The sequence below is a fragment of the Amblyraja radiata genome, chromosome X (assembly GCF_010909765.2).
Source record: "Amblyraja radiata isolate CabotCenter1 chromosome X, sAmbRad1.1.pri, whole genome shotgun sequence".
Classification (NCBI taxonomy): Eukaryota; Metazoa; Chordata; class Chondrichthyes; order Rajiformes; family Rajidae; genus Amblyraja; species Amblyraja radiata.
The window spans coordinates 5327718-5351825 of record NC_045999.1 but is presented as its reverse complement, the minus strand read 5'-3'; the positions used below and the strand labels follow the sequence as shown (position 1 = coordinate 5351825).

General features: G+C 43.9%; 2 protein-coding genes across 3 annotated transcripts in view; one reads left to right on the top strand and one right to left on the bottom strand.

Annotated features, from left to right (window-relative positions):
- Nucleotides 1-1349: 1349 nt before the first annotated feature.
- On the bottom strand, nt 1350-23177 carry isl2 (ISL LIM homeobox 2). 2 transcript variants are annotated; one of them, XM_033014878.1, is made up of 6 exons: nt 23000-23177; nt 22545-22734; nt 21820-22076; nt 20346-20632; nt 17001-17168; nt 1350-2282 (listed from the first exon to the last, which is right to left on the bottom strand). In XM_033014878.1, the coding sequence occupies exons 1-6, from the start codon at nt 23091-23093 to the stop codon at nt 2166-2168; spliced, it is 1113 nt and encodes a 370-aa protein (XP_032870769.1). In that variant the 5' UTR covers nt 23094-23177; the 3' UTR covers nt 1350-2165. The 2 variants fall into 2 exon arrangements, with proteins under 2 accessions (XP_032870769.1, XP_032870770.1); XM_033014879.1 differs by having other exon boundaries at nt 20346-20629.
- A 481-nt stretch (nt 23178-23658) lies between these two features.
- The window catches only part of etfa (electron transfer flavoprotein subunit alpha), a 63921-nt gene continuing 63471 nt past the window's right edge, over nt 23659-24108 (top strand). The window contains exon 1 of the mRNA XM_033015148.1: nt 23659-23703. Coding sequence (XP_032871039.1) covers nt 23674-23703 — 30 coding nt within the window. The 5' untranslated portion in view covers nt 23659-23673. The remainder of the gene's footprint in view (nt 23704-24108) is intronic.

Here is a 24108-nt window from a genome sequence, read left to right as displayed (position 1 = left end):
CTGCTACCCTGCCGTGTCTCATTGACCCGGCCGAGTTGTCACCTATAAACATTCCCCGCTGATTTACAACCCGGCCGGCCCGTGTAACAGTGAGAGTTTAACTGGGAAATCGCAGTTGCGTTTCTCAACCTCCTGTTTGCAAATCGTCTGTCATTTCCAGCAGTCCCCCAATGAAGTATCGGACCCACAACTTGGACGTTAAAAAACTCTTCCGCTCGGAGAGTCCTGCAACTGCAAGGATCAGTCTCTTGTTGATAAACACGGCGTTATATTGTGGCTGGCGTTGGCTCTGTTTCATTGTCTGACTTTCTACTGTGGATGGGCAAAGGACTTTGAAGAAGGGGCTCGACCCGAAACGTCGCCCATTCCTTCCCTCCAGAGATGCTGCCTGTCCCGCGGAGTTACTCCAGCTTTTTGTGTCTATCTTCGGTTTAAACCAGCATCTGCAGTCCTGGGATGTCAGGACTTTCATATGAAGAAAGACTGGATAGACAGGGCTTGTACTCGCTAGAATTTAGAAGATTGAGGGGGGCGGGGGGTGATCTTATAGAAACGTACAAAATTCTTAAGGGGTTGAACAGGCTAGATGCAGGAAGATTGTTCCCGATGTTGGGGAAGTCCAGAACAAGGGGTCACAGTTTAAGGATAAGGGGGAAGTCTTTTAGGACCGAGATGAGAATTGTTTTTTCACACAGAGAGTGGTGAATCTGTGGAATTCTCTGCCACGGAAGGTAGTTGAGGCCACAGTTCATTGGCTATATTTAAGAGGGAGTTAGATGTGGCCCTTGTGGCTAAAGGGATCAGGGGGTATGGAGAGAAGGCAGGCACAGGATACTGAGGTGGATGAATAGCCATTGAATGGCGGTGCAGGCTCGAAGGGCCGAATGGCCTACTCCTGCACCTATGTTTCTATGTTAGGTAAAGAAAAGTGCTGGAGAAACTCAGCGGGTGCAGCAGCATCTATGGAGCGAAGGAAATAGGCAACGTTTCGGGACGAAACGTTGCCTATTTCCTTCGCTCCATAGATGCTGCTGCACCCCTGAGTTTCTCCAGCACTTTTGTCTACCTTCGATTTTCCAGCATCTGCAGTTCCTTCTTAAACAGCATCTGCATTTCTTACCCACACATGAACCAGTCGGGGTTCAATCGGGTTGAGTAACGCCTGGTTAAACGCTAACCGCTGTAAAAAACCAGTGCCGGTACTGTACTAGTCTGAAGAAGGGTCTCGACCCGAATCATCACCCGTTCCTTCTCTCCAGAGACGCCGCCTGACCTGCGGAGTTACTCCAGCACTGTGCGGGGTTTCCAACCTTCTAACACAACCTATAACTTGCACAGTTGACAATTAATTTCTTTATTAAGATCAAATATTTTAATCCCAGTTTCAATCGCGGTTCTTACAATAAATAGCAATAACTTACTCCGTTAAGGGGGATGGGGGGGGGGGGGGGGTGGTGTGGTCTCACCACCGTTGACATTGGTACATATATATTTTACAACAAGTATCCGGGATGGGTGGGGGGAATCGACAATTATATTCTTATATTTTCCAGTCATGCTGTTTTAAACAAGGTGAATGTATAAGGAGGGGGGGGGGGGGGGAGTCTGTCTCCCTCTCTGTCTCTCTCGAAGGATGGGCGGAGTGAGAGAGGGATTGAAACTCAAGGGGTGGGTGGAGAGTGTGTGTGTGGGGGGAGTGGGGGAACTCGGTGAGAGACGGCCCGTTCTCACAACTTCCGACGAGCTGCGAAACTTTTCCAAGCCAGAGTCGAGAGAAGTTAAGTACCAACAGTCTTGTGCATCAATAAAAACATCCCTTTCCCCTTCTGGCCAGTCGGACGATGCGAACATCAGATACTCTCTCTCTCCTCTTTTTTTCACCGTTGTCTCGAGTCCTAAAAACCTAATTTGGCTTCGATGTAAAATATTTACAACTCGTGGGTTGAGCGATGGCAGTTTTTTCAAAGAACAAAAATCCATGTGCGTTTTTTTAAATCTTGGTGTTTGGCAGTCTTTGCGAGCCTTCTCCTCCTGCAGAGAGAGGTGCGTGTGGAAACCCCATAGCAGGGGGAGCGGTCCTTCTTGTTGCCCGGAGATTCGCTCTGTTCATGCGGGGTTTTATGTGGGAACATGCGGCGTCCGGACCCGAGGGCGACTCGCTCTGCTCACGTGTCCACCGGGCTGGGCACCATGCTGTTCGGAGTGTCCGGTAACTGCGAGGACAGAGAGGTCACATCACTTCCAGACGAGTTCGGCAAGGAACCCGATTCCGAAAAAGATACCTGCGGGGGAAACAGCAAGAGTCAGACGGCAGAGAAACAAAGGTACACAAATAAAGCTGGAGAAACTCAGCGGGTGCAGCAGCATCTATGCAGAGAAACGAAACGCTCTTCGGCTCAAGTCCGAGTCGCCCCCATCCAAATGAGTCCCACTGGCCCATATCACTTTGAAGGATAAGAGGGAAGTCTTTTAGGACCGAGATGAGGAAATCATTTTTTCACACAGAGAGTGGTGAATCTGTGGAATTCTCTGCCACAGAAGGTAGTTGAGGCCACAGTTCATTGGCTATATTTAAGAGGGAGGTTGTGGCTAAAGGGATCAGGGGGTATGGAGAGAAAAGGCAGGAATGGGATACTGAGTTGGATGATCAGCCATGATCATATTGAATGGTGGTGCAGGCTCGAAGGGCCGAATGGCCTACTCCTGCACCTATTTTCTATGTTTCTATCACTAGACCCAAAACGTCACCCATGCCTTCCCTCCAGAGATGCTGCCTGTCCCGCTGAGTTACTCCAGCATTTTATGTCTGTCTTCGGTGTAAACAGGCATCTGGAGTTCCTTCCTACACATTCCCTGTTCTATCCATGTTATTATAGTAGGTAGACAAAAATGCTGGAGAAACTCAGCGGGTGCAGCAGCATCTATGGAGCGAAGGAAATAGGCAACGTTTCGTCCCGAAACCCTTCGGGTTTCGACCCGAAACGTTGCCTATTTCCTTTGGGGTTCGTCCCGAAACGTCACCTATTTCCTCCGCTCCATAGATGCTGCCTCACCCGCTGAGTTTCTCCAGCGTTTTTGTCAACCTTCGATTTTTCCAGCATCTGCAGTTCCTTCTTAAACATAAAACTGTGCATTCACCCTATCTATTCCCCTCTCGATCTTGTACACACTCCTCTCTATAAGATCACCCTGGTATTTTTGGAGCATGTGGCTTGTATATCATAAAAAGCGTGCAGGCGCTGTTAAAATCCAGAGTGTTCACAGGTAATTGAACATAGGAGCAGCCATGGAATATTAAAGTCCCTGTTAACTGATCACTTCCCCTTGTTTTACGAGAGTCATTCGGACTCACAAATTATATACTTAACACGTTTTAAGTCAGATAGTAAACCTACTGGCACACCTGGAGTGAACACAATAAACACTGCTAACATGCCTGCATCATCTGTTACATTTTCGATTAAATAAAACAAATACTCACTCACAGAGAGGAGGGGAAATACTCAAGAACGACGCATTAGCTAAGCCACTAAATGTATTATTTAAAGTTGATTTTAATCGCCTGCATCCTTCAATGTTAAGCATAAAGAAAGCCATGTCTAAGAACGGATAAATAGTTAATAGGCTTTGGTACTGGATCCTTAATTAAATATCTAGTGGCAAATCCCCAAACTCAGTAGCTGTCACCCGAGACTGTGTCTCCTTGAGGTGAAGCCTCTTGCCCCTGATTCCCCCCTATCCACAACTAGATTTATCTTCTCCTCGTGGCCACGTTTAGATATTTTTATTGTCTATATTCTGACTGCTTCACTTGATCTCAAAGACTAAAGGGAGAATCTGGGGCGAGGATGTCGGGGGAAAGACACACTCTGTTATAATGAGGAAAGCCTCCGTCTGAACTCAACCCAGAGCCGCTGCCTCACAGCGCCAGAGACCCGGGTTCGATCCTGACATCGGGCGCTGCCCGTGTGTGGAGTTTGCACGTTTTCCCTGTGACCACTTGCACATTTTCTCCGGGTTCTCCAGTTCCCCCCCACATCTTAAAGACGTGCGGGTTTGTAGGTGAACTGGCCACTGTGAATATTCCCCGCATGTGTAGGGGAGTGGATGAAAAAGTGGGATAACAGAAAACTATCGTGAATGGGTGATTAATGGTCGGTGAGAAATCCGTGGGCCAAAAGGCCTGTTTCCATGCTGCAAACTAAACGAAAACTCCATCCTAAATGTGTGTGGAATTATCTGCCTCAGAGGGCGGTGGAGGCTGGTTCTCTGGATGCTTTCAAGAGAGAGCTAGATAGGGCTCTTAAAGATAGTGGAGTCAGGGGATATGGGGAGAAGGCAGGAACGGGGTACTGATTGGGGATGATCACATTGATTGGCGGTGCTGGCTCGAAGGGCCGAATGGCCTACTCCTGCACCTATTGTCCATTGTCCATTGTAAACGGAGAAAGGCACCGTCTTAGCTCATTCAACTCTTACCAATATCTTCCATTACGCGATGTGATTGAAATTGGACTGTAAACAATGTACATGTTTTACACACTATTCATTACACTTGCTATGGACATAATAGTTCCTCTCAGCTCACTCGAAAAACAAAGCCCAGCACTCTCCCCACAGAACATGTGGAACTCGAGGAGTTGGAAGGGACGACTTAGCCCCGGAGAGGAATGAATTCAATGTCAAACCAGGCAGAGGGAGACAGAGTGAGTGAAAGACTGTTTTTTTTTGATATAAAGATAAATACCACAATTACTATACCTATTTCAATCTATACCGGTATATATACCAAAATATTTTAAAAAAAAATTAGACTCTAATATTACTAATTATATTTGGGACTATAGATCACATAGAATCACAAAAAAACACTTATGTAAACCAAAAGAGGTCGGGGGACTTTCACTTCCGAATTTTATGTATTATTACTGGGCAGTGCATATTAAGAATATGATTTATTGGTTGGATAGTTCTACCCAACAGACAGAATGGATAAAAATGGAGAAGGAGGATTGCCATCCTTGTAATATAGGAACGATCCTCTTCTCCCCCAAAAAACTGAATAACACAATATATAAGAAGAACCCAATTATATATGGTACAATAAGAATTTGGAAACAAATAAAATTATCTTTAAAATTAAGAAATCTATCACTGTTAATGCCAATAGCGAATAACCCTTTATTTAAACCATCTCTTATTGATAAGACATATAACCAATGGGAAAGTCTCGGAATTAGAAGGATCGGGGATATGTATGAAATGGGAAACTTACTATCATTCCAACAACTACAATTAAAATTTAAATTGAAAAACAACCAATATTTTAAATATCTTCAGATTTGCGATTTCGTGAAAAAATATATACAAGGATATCAAAAAGTAACTCCTGACTTATTGGAAGAAGCAATGAATATTGAAGCTGACTCACAAAAATTAATATCATATTTATATAATAGTATTCTAAATATAGACCTACCATCGACAGAGGTACTTAGAGAAGAGTGGGAACGGGAACTAATGATAAAAATTACGAAGGTTAAATGGGAAAAATACCTGATATATATTCACAAATGTTCAATTAATGTAAGACATAATCTAATTCAATTTAAAATTTTACATAGATTATATTATTCAAAAACAAGATTGAACAAATTTTATCCAAATATATCCGCCACTTGTGATAAATGTCTAGCCCAAAAGGCAACTATAACACACTCCTTAGTTTCCTGCATAAAACTTTATAGATTTTGGAATGATATTTTTGAAATATTTACAAAATTATTCAAGACAAGAATGGAACCTAATACTGAAATGATTATATTTGGCGTAATGGAAGATGGGAATAAATTGAATACATCTCAAAATCTATTCCTTAACTATGGTTTAATAATAGCAAAAAAATTAATTCTTAAATTTTGGAAGGGTACATCAATACCAACGCTTAAAATGTGGATTGCAAGTATGTTGGACACCGCTCATCTTGAGGAAATGCGATTCCTCCTAATGGATAAATCAGACCAATTCATAACGAGTTGGTCTCCATTCGTCGTTTTTTTGAAATCATATGGTGCAACACAATTGTAAAAAATAACTGTTTCAGGACTGGACGAGGGTTGGTCAAGACTATAAATAATGATCTCCTTTTCTTTTTTTCTTTTCTTTTCTTTTCTCTATTCTATCTCTCAACTTTCTTCATTTACTCGTTTTCTTTTTTCACATCATAGAAACATAGAAAGTAGGTGCGAGAGTAGACCACCAGGTCCGTCGAGCCCGCACCGCCATTCGCTCATGGCTGAACACTAAACAGACACACTTACCCACAAACAGTAGACACAAGACACAGAACACAAGACACTACCCTCCCCTTTATACCGCTATCACCCCTCTCCACCCCAAGAACCTCGTGATCTCCTGGGGGAGGCAAAAAACCGGATAAAAACCCAGGTCCAATTCGGGAAAAAAATCCGGGAAATTCCTCTCCGACCCCAATCCAGGCGATCGACACTTGTCCAGGAGATCACTCAGGTCTTACTATACTAACCATACCTAGGTCCATATCCCTGCCCTCTCCCCGTAGCCCCTTATCCCCTTGGCAGCTAAAAAACCATCTATTTTAGTCTTAAATATATTTAAAGTTTCTGCTTCCACTGCTCCCTGGGGCAGTGAATTCCATAAATTAACCACCCTCTGGGTGAAGAAGTTCTTCCTCATCTCAGTTTTAAAAGAGCCCCCCCTTATTCTGCAACTATGTCCCCTAGTTCTAGTTTCCCCGATCATTGGGAACATCCTCGGTGCATCCACCCGATCAAGGCCCCTCACGATCTTATATGTTTCAATGAGATCGCCTCTCATTCTTCTAAACTCCAAAGAGTAGAGTTCCAGCCTACTTAACCTTTCCTCATATGTCAATCCCCTCATTGCAGGAATTAATCTTGTAAACCTTCGCTGCACTGCCTCCAGGGCTAGTACATCCTTTCTTAAGTATGGAGTATCTTTCTATCCTTTACTATCTAACTTCTTTTTCTTATTCTAATCTTTTTTCAGTGTAATAAAAAAAAAAAAGAAGTTGTACATAAAATGTATTATGAAAATATATATTAGGCACTTTGGTGCCATATGACTGTACTTACTTCTAATAAAATAAAATATTAAAAAAAAAAAAAAGATAAATGTGAGCGGTGGGAAAGAAACTAAAAAAATGGTTTAGTTTGTTTTTGAGATACACCATGGAAACAGGTCACGTTGCCCATCAATCACCCGTTCACAATAGTTCAATGTCATCACACTTTTGATATACATTGGCAACACAGTGGTGCAGCGGTAGAGTTGCTGCCTTAAAGCACCAGGGACCCAGATTCGTTCCTGACTACGGGCGCTGTCTGTACGAGGTTCGTACGTTCTCCCCGTGACCTGCGTGGGTTTTCTCCGACCCCCTCCAGTTTCCTCCCACACTCCAAAGACATACAAGTTTGAAGGCCAATTGGATGATCCTTAAATGTGACCCCTTGTTCTGGACTTCCCCAACATCGGGAACAATCTTCCTGCATCTAGCCCCTTAAGAATCTTGTACGTTTCTATAAGTTTGTACGTTTCTATAAGAGATATGGGTATATGGAACAAGCTGCCAGAGGAAGTACTGTAGTTGAGGCAGGTGCAATAGCAACATTTAAAAGATACTTGGACAGATGTATGGATAGGAAAGGTTTAGAGGGATGGGCCAAACGCAGGCAAATGGGACTTTAGCTTAGATGGGCATCTTGGTCGGCATGGCCGGGTTGGTCTGAAGGGCCTGTTTCCCAGCCATGTAACTCTCTAATTCTACACCCACATGTCACGGAAGGGTTACGTCCCTGGGGGATAGAGCCCGCATCATGATTTTCCGTCACACAATCCCTTGACCAAAATTGAGAAAATTGTTATTCCTTTTGCATTTTGTGTTTATTTCGTTTTTCTTTTTCGCCCCATGTAAATTCTGTCAGAGCAAATATCTATTCCGTAACTCAATCTTTGTTTCTTCATCTGTGCTTTCTCTCAGGGTTAATGTCCGGTACTGGCTCTAATGTAACACAAGGGTTGACAGCAAAGATTTTCAGAAGCTGCGTATCTCAGCAAAATCTACATTAACTTGCCCGTGTGCCTCTAGCCCCGACATCTCTACCCGCTTTCCGTTTCATGTGAGCCTCCCTGTTGCTACAGAATTCAACCTATTGTTCATTTTGATACACAGTGCGGTGCTGAGGAGATGCCGAACCAGCAAATTTTAGGTGAGTTCCTATTCTGAGGCACTTTCCATAAGCCTAAAAGAATATAGGACTTCATCCTGTGTAGGCATCAAAAAGCTGGAGTAACTCAGTGGGCCAGGCAGCATCTCTGGAGAGAAGGAATGGGTGATATTTCGGGTCGAGACCCTTCTTCAGATTCAATGACGTCGCGACCCATTCCTTCTCTCCAGAGACGCTGCCTGTCCCGCTGAGTTACTCCAGCATTTTGTGTCGAACTTCGATTTAAACCAGCATCTGCATTCAGTGTCTTGGCGAATGCCCAAGGCAACCAAAACACTTTCTTAAAACAACAATGCTGGAAGCAATTCCTTGACTCTAGGAGGTTTCACTGACATGACACAGAGATTATAAATGCTTCTACATGTTTACAACCACACACCATTCAGAAATATTATTGTACTGGGGGATACGGCTCACATGTTCATACAGCGTACATATATATACTGCACATTCTTCATACTACATATTGTATACAGATATATATTGCCAGTTACACTATTGTGGAGGGATGTTGTCAGTGTATCCTGTATATAAATATATGTATGCAGAAATATACTACAATTTATATTGCATCTGACAGTGGTGCAACTGGCAGAGATGCTGTCTCACAGCTCCAGAGACCCAGGTTCAATCCTGGCCTCGGGTGCTGTGCCTGTGCGGAGTTTGCACGTTCTCCCTGGGAGTGACCCCTTGGGTTTCCTCCAGGTGCTCCGGTTTCCTCCCACATCATGAAGACCTGCTGTGTAGGGGAGTGGATGAGGAAGTGGGTAACGTGGAACGAGTGTGAACGGGTGATGGATGGTCGGCATGGACACGGTGGGCCGAAGGGCCTGTTTCCACGCTGTATCTCTAAACTAAACTAAAAACCTAATCTGTGCCGATCAGTTGATGGGTTGGTTGATACCCCTCCATCTCCTGGAGTGGATGGATGTTAGGCTTTCTTCAAATGGTAGGTAGACAAAAGTGCTGGAGAAACTCAGCAGGTGCAGCAGCATAGAAACATAGAAAATAGGTGCAGGAGTAGGCCATTCGGCCCTTCGAGCCTGCACCGCCATTCAATATGATCATGGCTGATCATCCAACTCAGTATCCTGTACCTGCCTTCTCTCCATACCCCCTGATCCCTTTAGACACATCTAACTCCCTCTTAAATATAGCCAATGAACTGGCCTCAACTACCTTCTGTGGCAGAGAATTCCACAGATTCACCACTCTATGTGTTAAAAATGTTTTTCACATCTCGGTCCTAAAGGATTTCTCCTTTATCCTTAAACTGTGACCCCTTGTCCTGGACTTCCCCAGCATCGGGAACAATCTTCCTGCATCTAGCCTGTCCAACCCCTTAAGAATTTTGTAAGTTTCTATAAGATCCCCCCTCAATCCTCTAAATTCTAGCGAGTACAAGCCGAGTCTATCCAGTCTTTCTTCATATGAAAGCATCTATGGAGCGAAGGAATTAGGCAACGTTTCGGGCTGAAACCCTTTTTCAGACTGATGTAGAGTGGGGGGGGGGAGAAGAAAGGAACTCAAACTCAACAGCGATAAGACAGAATTCCTCCTCATAGGCTCCAAATCCACACTCAGCAAAATCAATAACCCCACTCTCACCATCGACGGCACCACTGTCTCCCCATCTCCTCAGGCCCGCAACCTTGGCGTGATCTTTGATTCCACCCTCTCCCTTGAGCCTCACATCCGCCATGTCATTAAAACCTCCTTCTTTCACCTCCGCAACATCGCCAAAATCAGACCCTCTCTCACACCTCCCGACTGGACTACTGCAACTCACTTCTCCTTGGCATCAGCTCCACCTACATCAACCGACTCCAACTGGTCCAGAACGCAGCTGCCCGACTCATCACCCACACCAAATCCTGGCATCACATCACTCCAGTCCTCAAACAACTTCACTGGCTTCCCATCTCCCACCGGATCACCTACAAAATCCTGGTCCTAACCTACAAAGAAAGCCCTCCACCATCTGGCCCCCCCATATCTCACTGACCTCCTCTCCCCCTACCAACCCTCACGGTCCCTCAGATCCACATCAGCCGGTTTCCTCTCCATCCACAAGTCCAACCTCCGCAGTTTTGGGGACAGAGCCTTCTCCAGGGCAGCTCCCAGGCTCTGGAACTCCCTCCCCCAACTGATCTGCAATTCCGTGTCCCTCACCATCTTCCAGTCCCGCCTCAAGACCCATCTCTTCACCTCTGCCTATCCTTAGCCCCACGTCCCCCTCCCTTTTCATCTGTGCTTGAATTGCCTCATATTGTGTTTTGAATTGAATTCTGTCTTTAATTTGTGTACTAGTCATGTCTCTACTATTTATTTCATTCCGCTTACATGTTTTTCCTCTACTTGCTAAATTTTTGTAAGGTGTCCTTGAGACTCTTGAAAGGCGCCCATGAATAAAATTTATTATTATTATTATTAAAGGAAAACGGAAGAGGAGGAGCCCGAGGGCTGAGGGAGAGCTGAGAAGGGGAGGAGACAGCAAAGGCTACCTCAGGCTCCTCCTCTTCCTTTTTCCTTTCTTCTCCCCCCCCCCCCCACCCCCCCCCCCCACCTCGAAGGGCCGAATGGCCTACTCCTGCACCTATATTTAAGAGGGAGTTAGATGTGGCCCTTGTGGCTAAAGGGATCAGGGGGTATGGAGAGAGGGCAGGGATGGGATACTAAGTTGGATGATCAGACATGATCATATTGAATGGCGGTGTAGGCTCGAAGGGCCGAATGGCCTACTCCTGCACCTATTTCCTATGTTTCTATGTCAGGTAGACAAAAGTGCTGGAGAAACTCTGCGGGTGCAGCAGCATCTAAGGAGCGAAGGAAATAGGCAACGTTTCGGGCCGAAACCCTTCGGGTTTCAACCCGAAACGTTGCCTATTTCCTTTGGGTTGCCTATTTCCTTCGCTCCATAGATGCTGCTGCACCCGCTGAGTTTCTCCAGCACTTTTGTCTACCTTCGATTTTCCAGCATCTGCAGTTCCTTCTTAAACATTTCTTCAAATGGCTTCATGCATTCCATTCCAATCGACGAATAAATAAGCCACTTCTTTGCCTTTTGCGGGGTCGACCACATGCCCCAACTAAAGGTGTCTTTGGCGAATTATATTGGGTGATTTATCCATCTACAGCCATGCCTGTGGTACTGGTTTGTGCTATGGAGCCATTAGAAGCATTGATCTTGCTCGCTTATCCCAACCTCAGTCAATATTTAAGTCACAGTCACAGTTTAAGGATAAGAGGGACCGAGATGAGAAAATAATTTTTTACACAGAGAGTGGTGAATCTGTGGAATTCTCTGCCACAGAAGGTAGTTGAGGCCACAGTTCATTGGCTATATTTAAGAGGGAGTTAGATGTGGCCCTTGTGGCTAAAGGGATCAGGGGGTATGGAGAGAAGGCAGGGATGGGATACTGAGTTGGATGATCAGCCATGATCATATCGAATGGCGGTGCAGGCTCGAAGGGCCGAATGGCCGACTCCTGCACCTATTTTCTATGTTTCTATATCTATGTTTCTAATGTCACCATTCCTTCCCTGTCTAACTTTGAATCAACATTGAGGGCTTTCGTATCTCTTTTGGTAAGTTGGAGGTTTGGACAACCAAGTGGTCTTCCAACTTGGGGCATGACCCTGTGTGGAGTTGGGGATGAGGTCAGCTTTCATCCTGTGCAGCATAACTCAATTTATTTTGCTTTATTAATGTTGGGATGATTTACGGTTTTTGTTTCGGAGAGGTCTATTAAGTTGGAAGCTTTCCCTGCCACGAGATGCCAAGAATTTGCTGCAGACAGTGAGGATGGAGGTTGTTAAACATTTATTCTTGGCATCTGTACGTAATCCCTGCTTCTCTGCCTTGCAGCACTATTGCTGAAAGCTCACAGATCAGCAGCTGAGTCCTGAAGGTACATTTGCTTTTCTTCCATCTCCCATCCGTTAATCAGTGGGAACTGGAAACATGTTGCCGATGTTGGGGGAGTCCAGGACCAGGGGCCACACAGTTTAAGAATAAGGAGTAAGCCATTTGGAACGGAGACGAGAATCATAGAAACATAGAAAATAGGTGCAGGAGGAGGCCATTAGGCCCTTCGAACCAGCACCGCCATTCATTGTGATCATGGCTGATCGTCCCCTATCAATAACCCGTGCCTGCCTTCTCCCCATATCCCTTAACTCCACTAGCCCCTAGAGCTCTATCTAACTCTACGAGGAAACACTTTTTCTCTCAGAGAGTGGTGAGTCTGTGGAATTCTCTGCCTCAGAGGGCGGTGGAGGCCAGTTTCAAGAGAGAGGTAGATAGGGCTCTTAAAAATAGCGGAGTCAGGGAATATGGGGAGAAGGCAGGAACGGGGTACTGATTGGGGATGATCAGCCATGATCACATTGAATGGTGGTGCTGGCTCGAAGGGCTGAATGGCCTACTCCTGCACCTATTGTCTATTGTCTATTGTCTAACTCGAGGATGCTTTTCCAATGTGGATGTTGGGATATTTTGCTGAGAGCGATGTTCGTCTCCCACAAATGATCCCAAGTCAACCACAGTGGTTGACTGTTTTCAATGGAGTGTTGTTGAGTCTAGTTTAGATACAGTGAGGAAACAGGCCCTTCGGCCCACCGAGTCCGCGCTGACCAGCGATCCCCGCACACAAACACTATCCCACACACACTAGGGGCAATTTACAATTATACCAAGCTAATTAACCTACAAACCTGTACGTTTTTGGAGTGTGGGAGAAAACCGGAGATCCTGGAGAAAACCCACGCAGGTCACGGGGAGAACGTACAAACTCAATACTGACAAACACCCGTCGTCAGGATCGAACCCAGGTCTCTGGCAACATAATGCCCCTGTCCCACTTAGGAAACTCTGGAGACTTTGCGCCCCACCCAAGGTTTCCGTGCGGTTCCCGGAGGTTTTTGTCAGTCTCCCTTCCTGCTTCCACTACCTGCAACCTCCGGCAACCACCTGCAACCTCCGGGAACCGCACGGAAACCTTGGGTGGGGCGCAAAGTCTCCAGAGGTTTCCGTTCAGGTTTCCTAAGTGGGACAGGGGTGTAAGGCAGCAACTCTACCACTGCGCCACCGTGCCACCCGAATTGTGGGGAAGACATGCAATGATAGAATTCTTGATACCGATGGTGAACAAGAACATGGTATAGCCATGGGAAAGGCCATCTACAAGCCCATGAAGTTGACCTGACACAAATGCAGCCCCACCTACATTGTTAGATGCTATGATTGGGATTTGTTGCACTTCTCTCTGAACTTTCATCTGAAGATGTTTTAAAGCTTTCTGTCTGATCGTAGAGCAAGGAATGAAGGGATATGGATCTTATATAAACAGAGAAGATTAGATTATCTTGGCATCATGTTTTGCACTAACATTGTGGGCAGAAGGGCCTGTTCCTGCACTGTGCTTGCTATGTTCTCTATGAAGACACATTCCAAATATATCCGAAGATAGACACAAAATGCTGGTGTAACTCAGCGGGACAGGCAGCATCTCTGGAGAGAAGGAATGGGTGATGCTTCGGGTCGAGACCCTTCTTCAGACCAGACCCGGAACGTTACCCATTCCTTCTTTCGAGAGGTGCTGCCCCGCTGAGTTACTCCAGCATTTTACATAGAAAATATAGAAAATAGGTGCAGGAGGAGGCCATTCGGCCCTTCGAGCCAGCACTGTTGTGTCTATCTTTGGTGCAAACCAGCATCCGGCGTTCCTTCCAACATATTTGGAAATAGTCTACATATACATATTAATAATTTTGATATTTTACAGATACAAAGAAAAGCATTAACATAACTATATACATCATAATCTCTCTGTACACACTGCATAAAATGTCTCATTATTAACTGTGTGCACATGTATATATATATATTTTTTTGTGAATGGGCTGCTGACAGATAATGACCATAAATTGTCGAATATTATATTTAAATATTGAAAATGTTTCTAATATGGAGATTCCATGCAGTACCCATTTAAATCCTACATCTCCTAACAATCACTTATCAAAACTATTTGCTGGAATGCGCAGAAACAAAGAACTGCAGATGAGGGTTTGTATCAAAGATAGACATAAAGTGCTGGAGTAAGTCAGCGAGTCAGGCAGCATCTCTGGAGAAAAAGGATGAGTGACGTGTCTGTTCTGGGCCCTGATGAAGCACCTGCTGAGTTACGTCAGTATTTTGTGTCCACATCTGCTGAATTGGGTAGTTGTGGTTACTGACTGCTGGAAAATAATTACTAAAGGGCACCGATTTACAGTGAATTAAATCATTTTTTCATAATTTCTGAGTTGTCATACTGATGGGAAGGGGTTGGTCAGACATAGGAGTGAATGCATCATATTGTGTCCCTGGTTAGTATGTCAGTTACACAGGTACATGGATAGGACTGGTTTGGAGGGATAGGGATCAAATGCAGGCCGGCGGGACTAGTGTAGCTGGGACATGTTGGCCGGCGTGGGCAAGTTGGGCCGAGGGGCACAGTGATGATAGGCATTATGTTGCATATTCTCCAAACCCCACCACACCCATGGTGTCCAAATGAGGCAGAGCTTGGACTGTGGATCCGATGAGCACTGGGTGTGAACCTTTATGCCCAGGGACTATAGAGAGTGTATGGGCATGGTCTTGTGCTTCTGTGTATGTGGGTCCTCTTAATTAATGATTCCAGGGCAGTCCATGCTGAGGTGTATACTATTAGCCATATATACACACACACACACACACACACACACACAGACACACACACACACACACACACACACACACACACACACACACACACACACACACACACACACACACACACACACACACAGACAGACAGACAGACAAACAGACACACACACACACACACACACACACACACACACACACACACACACACACACACACACACACACACACACACACACACACACACACACACACACACACATATTATATGCCCATGATGTGATAATGTCAGATGGAACCACTGTTAGAGATTGTTTAAGAAGGAACTGCAGATGCTGGAAAATTGAAGGTACACAAAAATGCTGGAGAAACTCAGCGGGTGCGGCAGCATCTATGGAGTGAAGGAAATAGGCAACGTTTCGGGCCAAAACCCAAAGGAAATAGGCAACGTTTCGGGTCGAAACCCAAAGGGTTTCGGGCCGAAACGTTGCCTATTTCCTTCGCTCCATAGATGCTGCCGCACCCGCTGAGTTTCTCCAGCACTTTTGTGTACCCACTGTTAGAGATTATTGTGACAAGTGCCTGGCAACATGGCACGTTGTTGGGGCCAAGGGAGGATACCTCCTCAAACATACAACGCGTTTCCCCACACCCTGCACTAGAATATTCGACCTTTACAGAGTTACCTCCAAGTAATAGCTCCATTGATACCAAAAGCAAAATAGAACATTTTACAACAGGCCCTTTGGCCCACCATGTCCGTGCTGAACATGAAGCCATCTCTTATCAACCTGCACAGACCCCATATCCTTCCAAGTCCCTGCATGTCCATGTGCCTGTCCAAACGCCCATTAAATGCCACTATTGTACCTGCCTCAACCACCACCCACTGCAGGGTGTTCCAGGCACTCACCACACCTTTGTGCAAATATTTGTGCTACATGTAAGAGGGAGTTAGATGTGGCCCTTGTGGCTAAAGGGATCAGGGGGTATGGAGAGAAGGCAGGTACAGGATACTGAGTTGGATGACCAGCCATGATCATATTGAATGGCGGTGCAGGCTCGAAGGGCCGAATGGCCTACTCCTGCACCTATTTTCTATGTTTCTATGTCAGGTAGACAAAAGTGCTGGGGAAACTCAGCGGGTGCAGCAGCATCTATGGAGCGAAGGAAATAGGCAACGTTTCGGGCCAAAACCCTTTGGGTTTCGACCCGAAACTTTGCCTATTTCCTTTGGGTTTCAACTAGCCCTTGAATAAAACGGGAGAGGATACAGACTGCAACTATGCAGAAATATTGTTCCTTCGCAAAGCAGACGTGTTAATTTTAAGCTGGGTGTCAAGTGAAGCTGCCCCCATTATAAGGCTTCAAAATTTCACCCAGTTATAGATGTTGATGGCTCTAGTAAGAATCTACAAGAACAGCAAACAAATTGCCCTGTATTTTATCTGACAGTCATAAATATTAGAGTCTCAGAACCCTGCATCAGATAATAAGTCTAAAAATATTTGATGCAGTTTTATAAACGCAGATCGATAGACAAGACTTTTGTATCGTATTGTATTGTTGTATTCAATTTATTGTCATATTTGAGACAACAAAATTAATTTTCCTTACAGTCAAGTATCATAAAAATAAATAATAAATAAATAAAAAATATTAAAATTAAAATAAAAATAAAAAAAAGCACAAACGCAGAAGTCCACGACACAATATAACCACAACACAACACGGTGGCACCAAAGTTGAGGAAGGTAATATAGTCCACCCCAAAGATCCCTCTATGATCTTTGGTCCACCCAGCCTCCCCGCCGATCTTCCCAGATGTTCACCCGTGCATTCTTACCTTACAGGAACATATCCTGAAGATATTTGATGCTGTATCTGCCACTCATGCTGTGCATACATCACACATGGTATATATGTGGTGTTTACCGAGCCCTCTAGCTGTAGTTAGAAGGTCACCTGGTTTGCATTAGCGAGCCTTACCCTCCCTCCTTGCAGCTTGAGCCCACACTCACCAGTTGCTGGAAGGCTGGCTGATCCAGGTCGCTCTGCAGTGCAAACTCACTGAGTGCTTTCCAAGGTGGCTGGTACGACTGGACCTCCACAGCGTTGCCCTGCATGGAGCCATCGTGTCGGATGGGGCTGGCGGCCACCATTGGGGTCCCGGTCAAACCCTGCAGGCTCTGTGGGAAGACAAGGGCAACAGTGACCAACCTCATCACAACTCTCCCCTCCACATCGAGAGGGAAGGGAAGATCTCAATACATTATTTAGTTTAGTTTATTGTCACGTGTACCGAGGTACAGTGAAAAGCTCGTGTTGCGTGCTATCCAGTCAGCAGAAAGACAATACATGATTACATCAGAGCCATTCACAGTGTACAGATACATGTTAAGGGACTACTAGTGCAAGGTAAAGCCAGCAAAGTCTGAGCAAGGTTGTTACGATACAACTATCCTTCCACTAAGACGAAAATCATTAAAATTCTCCAGATCCCCCCTCCCCTTGATGGGACCATTGCCATTACATACTTGTGCATTAAACTGTTTCACCCTCGCGTATTTAAAACATTGGATGCTTTGAACAAAATCACAGGCTTGTCGTATAATCTTTCAACATCCCTTCCGGCATTATACAACGTTTTAAAATCTCCAAGATTCAAGATTCAAGAATTTCTTGATATACGACAATATAATCATCTAATGATCTGAGTTTGAGTTGAGTTTATTGTCACGTGTACCGAGGTACAGGGGAAAGCTTATGTTGCGTGCTAACCAGTCAGCAGAAAGACGATACACTGACTACAATTGAGCCATCCACAGTGTACAGATGCATGATATAGGGAATAACATCTAGGGTGACAAGACATGATACATTTATTTGTCACATGCACCAATTGGTACAGTGAAATGTGTGGTCACCATACACCCATACGAATAAAACAGAGCACAGAACACGAGAGACTCGCAGCCACACCAACGCTCAAAATGTGGATAACAAATATATCTGAAATGTTACATCTTGAAGAAATGAGACTCCTCCTGTTAGGCAAAACAGACCAATTCTTAATGATTTGGTCTTCTTTTATCAACTTTTTACAAGCATATGGTGCAACACAACCTTAGAAATTAAACGTTTCAGAACCGGGTGAAGGGTGGATAAAGATATTTAATAAGTATATCTCTCTCCATCTCTTTATTTTTATTTCCTTTCTGTTCCTCCATGTCTTTTCTTTTTCTTCTCTTTTTTCTACTCTATCCCTTTCCATCTTTTCTTTGGGCTTTCTTTACTATCTCACGAACTAACACCACGGCTTATGGTATATTCTTTTCTCCTGACCTCTCATTTTATGTTCTATTCTGCTAAATTTGAAAATAGAAGTTGTATATGAATTGTATTATCTCATTATGTATTAGATACTTATGTACAACATTATTGTACTTACTTCTAATTAAAAAACATTTTTTTTAAACGAACACGATAGACTTTAACATAGACATCCCCACACAGCGAGATCAAAGTTTCCCACTGTGAGGGAAAGCACCAAAGTTCCTCTGTTAAAGATATAGTCCAATCAAAGATAGTCCGAGGGTCAGCAATGGGGTAGATAGTAGCTCAGGACCACATCTCTAGTCTGATAAATACCATTCATTAAACAGGTATAGGGTATTTGATTTACTTGTGAGATTGGAGATGTTTGATTCTAGATACATAGAGGTCACCAGCAACACTGCGGTGACAGACATGTTATTGTTGCAATATAAACAGGGCACAACTCACAGGCGCTGAATATTATTTCATAAACCCCCTGAAAATATATTTAGCAGCTATTTCAGGATAGCCGCTCCCCAGACTGATAGGGGGGGCATGGTGTTACATAATACAGCTTGTTCAAGGGGGGATAACAATCGTGGCCCCTTTCTCCTGTGTGTGGCGCCGGTCTAAATAAACTGTTTATTCCCAATAAAACCACCTCTCCTGCAGTAAACGCACGCCGGTCCTTTTAATGGACTATAAGCAAGACACGAGAGAGAGGGAGAGAGGAGAGAGGAGAGCGGGGAGAGGGGGAGGGAGAGGGGGAGGGAGAGGGAGAGGGAGAAAGCAAGAGAGACAGAACGCCTTTCAACCGGGCTCCATCTGATCATATCACATATTTACAACATAAAGCTGTTCACGGGGCTTTGAGTCCCCGAGATATTTCCTGTTACTGTACTAGCTCCGGGTAAAGGCTGAATCTCTGCCGCTCGCTAAATTGCTGCCTCATTTGCCCCCAGACGCACCAACGCTCATTTATTTAAAATAACACAATATATATTTGAAGCAGGGACCCAACGAATCAAGTGTGTTATTTCAGCAGATTACTTCGTACAAGTCTTAACTAGAACGACATCTTTGTCTGTGCCCTTTCTCCCCCCGCTAATAAATGAACAAGCTCTGCTAAAGATTGCTTGCGTTTCCCTGATATTCATTCTAAACTAACCGCACGCACTGGTGTAATCTCCGCCGCAAGGTGTTGAGATTACTACACTGTAAAGAAATCTGTGATGGACACAGAAATTCTATTTCTCTCTCCCCCCTCCCCCCCTCCCCCCCTGTTTTTTGTCCCCCCCCTCACCCCCCTCACCCCAAGGCCACTCTTGTCTCTACACACTCCACAGCGATGAACATATCATTGACTTTCCACTTTTGGGCGCAATGTGTCTCTGTCTAGTTTTGCCTCCCCTTAAAAAAAATCCCATTGAATAAACAAGTGACCTTCCGTTGCGGTTGTGGAATGGTTTAAAAAAAAAACAGGAACTGGTTTTCTTTATTAGATTAAGAAATGTAACATTTTGTTTAAATATCCAGTTAACCCGGTTTCCGCTTAGTATTTACCTTCCAATCACTTCACATTTGCTAAGCTTTCCTTGATATTTACATTAATTTAAAACGTTTTCTTTGAAGAGAAAAAAACCCTTAAAACCGTTAGACCGAGTGGTTCAATGGAACTTTTGTTTTTGAGTTCCTTTTAATCGAGACTGGGACTGTGTTCCTTGTACACGGGGCGTTGAGCGACTTGGACCCTTAGACTCAAGAGTCAAGAGTATTTGATTGTCATATGTCACGGAACAATTGAATTTCTTACTTGCAGCAACACAAAATATATGTAAATAGTACTCAGAATCCAATAAATATGACCCCAAACAAGGATAAATACATTCTTTAGTACATATGTATATTTCTTTAGTAGCAAACCCACTCCCTGTTCACACGATAAGTTTCATTTTAATTCAGCTTCCCATTCTACTTCAAGTAACTTAAATTCCCAATTCTAACTTCAAGTAGGATTCTCTCGTTTATTTGTGGCGCCTATTACTCACGGTTTTGTCACTGTTTTGTTGCTGTTGCATCTGTTTCATAAATATAGTTCTCTTTTTATCCTTGCAGCGTTTGTTTTGAAACCAGACACGGATGACCCTGGGGCTCAGGCCGGTCATCTCGACCAGCTGCTCCTTCATCAGGGCGTCCGGTCGTGGGTTGGCCCCGTAGCAGGTCCGTAACGTGTGGAGCTGTTTCTCGTTCAACACCGTCCGCACTCGGGTAGTCTTTTCCTGCTGCTTGTGAACGTGGGACCGTAGTGGTGGCTGGCGGACCGCAATGGGTTCTGCTGCAAACAACGAGGCAGAACCATGAGACACACACACACACACACAAACACGGATAAACCTATAGAAGAACCAGACCTCAATATACAAAGCAATGTGTCCATCCTGATAAGACCCGCTCTTGCCAGGCCAATATTAAGCCAACTTGAACGTCCTACCCAACACACACACACTTCAGATAGTCTAAATCCCACAATTTAGCTCCCATCTATCTAGCTCCCGTTCTATCAGAAGGGCGAGTAACTCCAAAATCAACTCTAAACTTGGTGGTCCCCTCCATAATTTATTTCACACGAATACACTTATTCTCATTTCGATTATTGCAATTACAAGCCTTATCATTTTCCGTGCACACATTTTAAATAGCGATCAGCCTGGATGAACTGCATACAAACTATGCCCAATATATTAGTGTGCACAGGATCAGTACATTACACATAAAATGACTGAAATACATTTGCCATTAACTTCGAATTTTGTTACTATGAGCCCTGAATTTTGTTACTGTGAGGCCTGGATTTAAGTAAATAGCCCGAATCATAAGAGAATCTGGCATAATTAAGTATTTATATATTTATTGAATCCTGGCTTGTTTGTAAATCCAATCGGTACTGATCCGTTTTCAAGGTTTGTATAAATCTCTTATTAATTATTTGCAATATGTGTTGATAGAATGAATACACATTGAGAGAATCTCGATCACTTCCCGCCTCGGTTTAACTTGTTGTTCGAATTGATGCTGCCTTCAATTAATTAAACAAAACCGATATATTTTTATTAAATATTTTATGTTTGTTTGCAATTATACATATTTATTCCTCTTCTTATACTCTAATTTCCAGCCGTTTGGTCAATTTTCCCGCTGCTGTTGTAAAGATTCCTTTAAATGCAATTGTTTGAATCGCGTTTAAGAGGGGTTATTGTTAGAATGGAAGATTCTAATTTGATGCAATAATTCGTGTTCGATAGCAAATACCTTATGTACAAAACCAAAGAAACAATTAACAGGGAGTGAGTAGATTAAATGACACAGTGTGAGGTTTATTTGTGGCAAGTCATTGTGCAAGAGCTTCAAACACTTTCCCCCAGACCTCCAATCCTCTTTGCTAATTGAAAAATGTGCTTATTAGATTTATGCTGCAGGTCATGCAATCTGTCTGGGCTGGAGATGATTTTTTTTTTTTTTTACCTGCCATCTGGAGGGACCTGCTGGTCGGCTCAGGACTGAGAGAGTCTCCCCCGACCGATCCCCTCTCCACCACATCGTGATCGGCTCGGCAGAATAGCTCGTCGTCTCTGAGGGCGAACTCATCGCCGGGAATGAGCTGCCGGCTGCACGCCACACAGCGGAAACACTCGATGTGATAGACCCGGTTCCGGGCCCGCATTACTAAATCATTCTTACTAAAAGTCAGATTGCACTTGGCACATTTTGTCCCAAACAGCCTACAATGGGGAGGGTGGAGGGGAGAAATAAGACATTTCAATTTCAATGGGGGACACACACACACACACACAAAAATCATTTAGCATTCCTTAATTTTGTTACTGCAAGTAAACAATTTTACAACCTAACCAGCTACAGTGGCAGTTAATTTAAACAAAAATCCTTCACCATTATGTCAGTAACTATTCAGCAAGATCAAAATGCGTCGACCCAGTCCGTGAAACTGCAATGGCTAAAATTGTTGGCATTAATGTGCACTGCGTGTGCCGCAGATCTAAGGGTTCTGCGGAATTCTGAACAGGTCCTATCTATTCCAACTGTTGCAATGTCATCCGAGGCATCTCGTTTAGTTTTATTTTCGCGGGCATGCTTTGAAAAAGCTTGTTTTTCCCCCTTTATTCCGTGTTTTTTGCTTTTTTTTCTATTTTTTGTGGATTAAAAGGTCATCTTTTTGTTTTGTTCCTCACCGAATGTAATCCCTTTTGCAGTAAGTCTTGCCGTCTTTCACGAAGCAAGTGCAACTTTCATCCAAGTATTGACTGCACTCAGCGCACTTGAGGCACGCGGCGTGCCACTCAAGATCCGGGGAAACACGAAGGATGTACTGGTCGTGGATCTGACTTCCACACCCTACGCACAGGGCTACTCCATGCTTCCCTGACAGCAGAAAACAGTCACTGAAAATTAACTTGGCAACAAATTTGCACTTTTATCTCAATCTGGAGTAGCATCTAAACAATCAAATGAAGCAAGCAATTGCAACATGCAATTAGACAGCACAAGGGCGCTTGTTTATATATATATATATACATATATATATATATATGTATTTATTTATTTTTTGTGATTGAGGAACAAAATAGAAGCACATTGAATAAATGCAGCCCAATTGTCTTTTTTTTTGCAAGCATTTTCTACTTACTTTTGCAATGATCTCCCATACTTCCGAGGAAAGGTGAGTTAAAAATAATATCCACCATGCAGAACGGGAATAAAAGAGCGATTCCAACAACCATAAGTGTTAAAACTGCGGTGAGAGATCAGGAGCAAACTGTTGGGATGCCTGACAACAAATATTTGGGGTTAACTGCACAGCCCCTCACGTTGGGTCTCCCCTCCCCCTTCTGCCACCCACGCCCCCTCCTCGTCATCACGCAAGGACGTGAGAGGCTCGGGCGGTGACGTCACAATGGCGGGCAGGACGGAAGGGAGCATCCCCATTGGCCAGAACTCTGCGTGTATCAAAAAAAGTATCAAAAAAAGTATCAACTCGCCCCCTTTAGTAACAATAACAGGAGGAGTAAGTAGCTCGTCGGACCCTGCACGCCACAATTACTATGCGATAGCCAGCATTTACCAACCTATCTTCCAGGTATTCCGACCTTTGCCAAGAAGAACTTTTTACATTTTATATTAGGCCGACATTAAACCATCTTAAAATCAGCAGGGAGAGAGGAAAAAAAAATTACTTGTGTCTTTAAAATTCCAGGAGCATTGCCTTGTTGTGTTGTAGATGACTGTAAAACTAAGCGCTTATTTGCAGCCGTTCGTATGTAAGCGATTTGAGGAGATGTCGAATCTCTGCCTATTAGGTCAATGTTTCCCCCGAAGAAAAAGCGAAAGCACGTGAGTGACTTCAATTGGAATATTTCCACTAGAATCCCTTAGATTATTGACTTTGATGTGAGTAGTGTGTGTTTAGATATACTTTGTCGTTCACTGAGGAAGGTAGATAATGGAACAGTTATATTTTTATTTTAATAGTTATATTCCTCAATAATTTAGCACAATGGTATTATTTGGATGAGGAAGGGGCGCCTTCAATTATATGCTTATCTATAGCCAAATATGCTAGCTTGTCAAAGTGGCAAATATATATATATAATGAGAAACAAAGATTTAAAACTTGGTTTAAAAACAAGATAATTTGTAGAAAAACCAGGGACGCGCATGAGGGAGAATAAAAATAGAGATTTATTATGATCTTATTCACGCTGCCTTTAAGAATATATAGAATATATAGAATATATA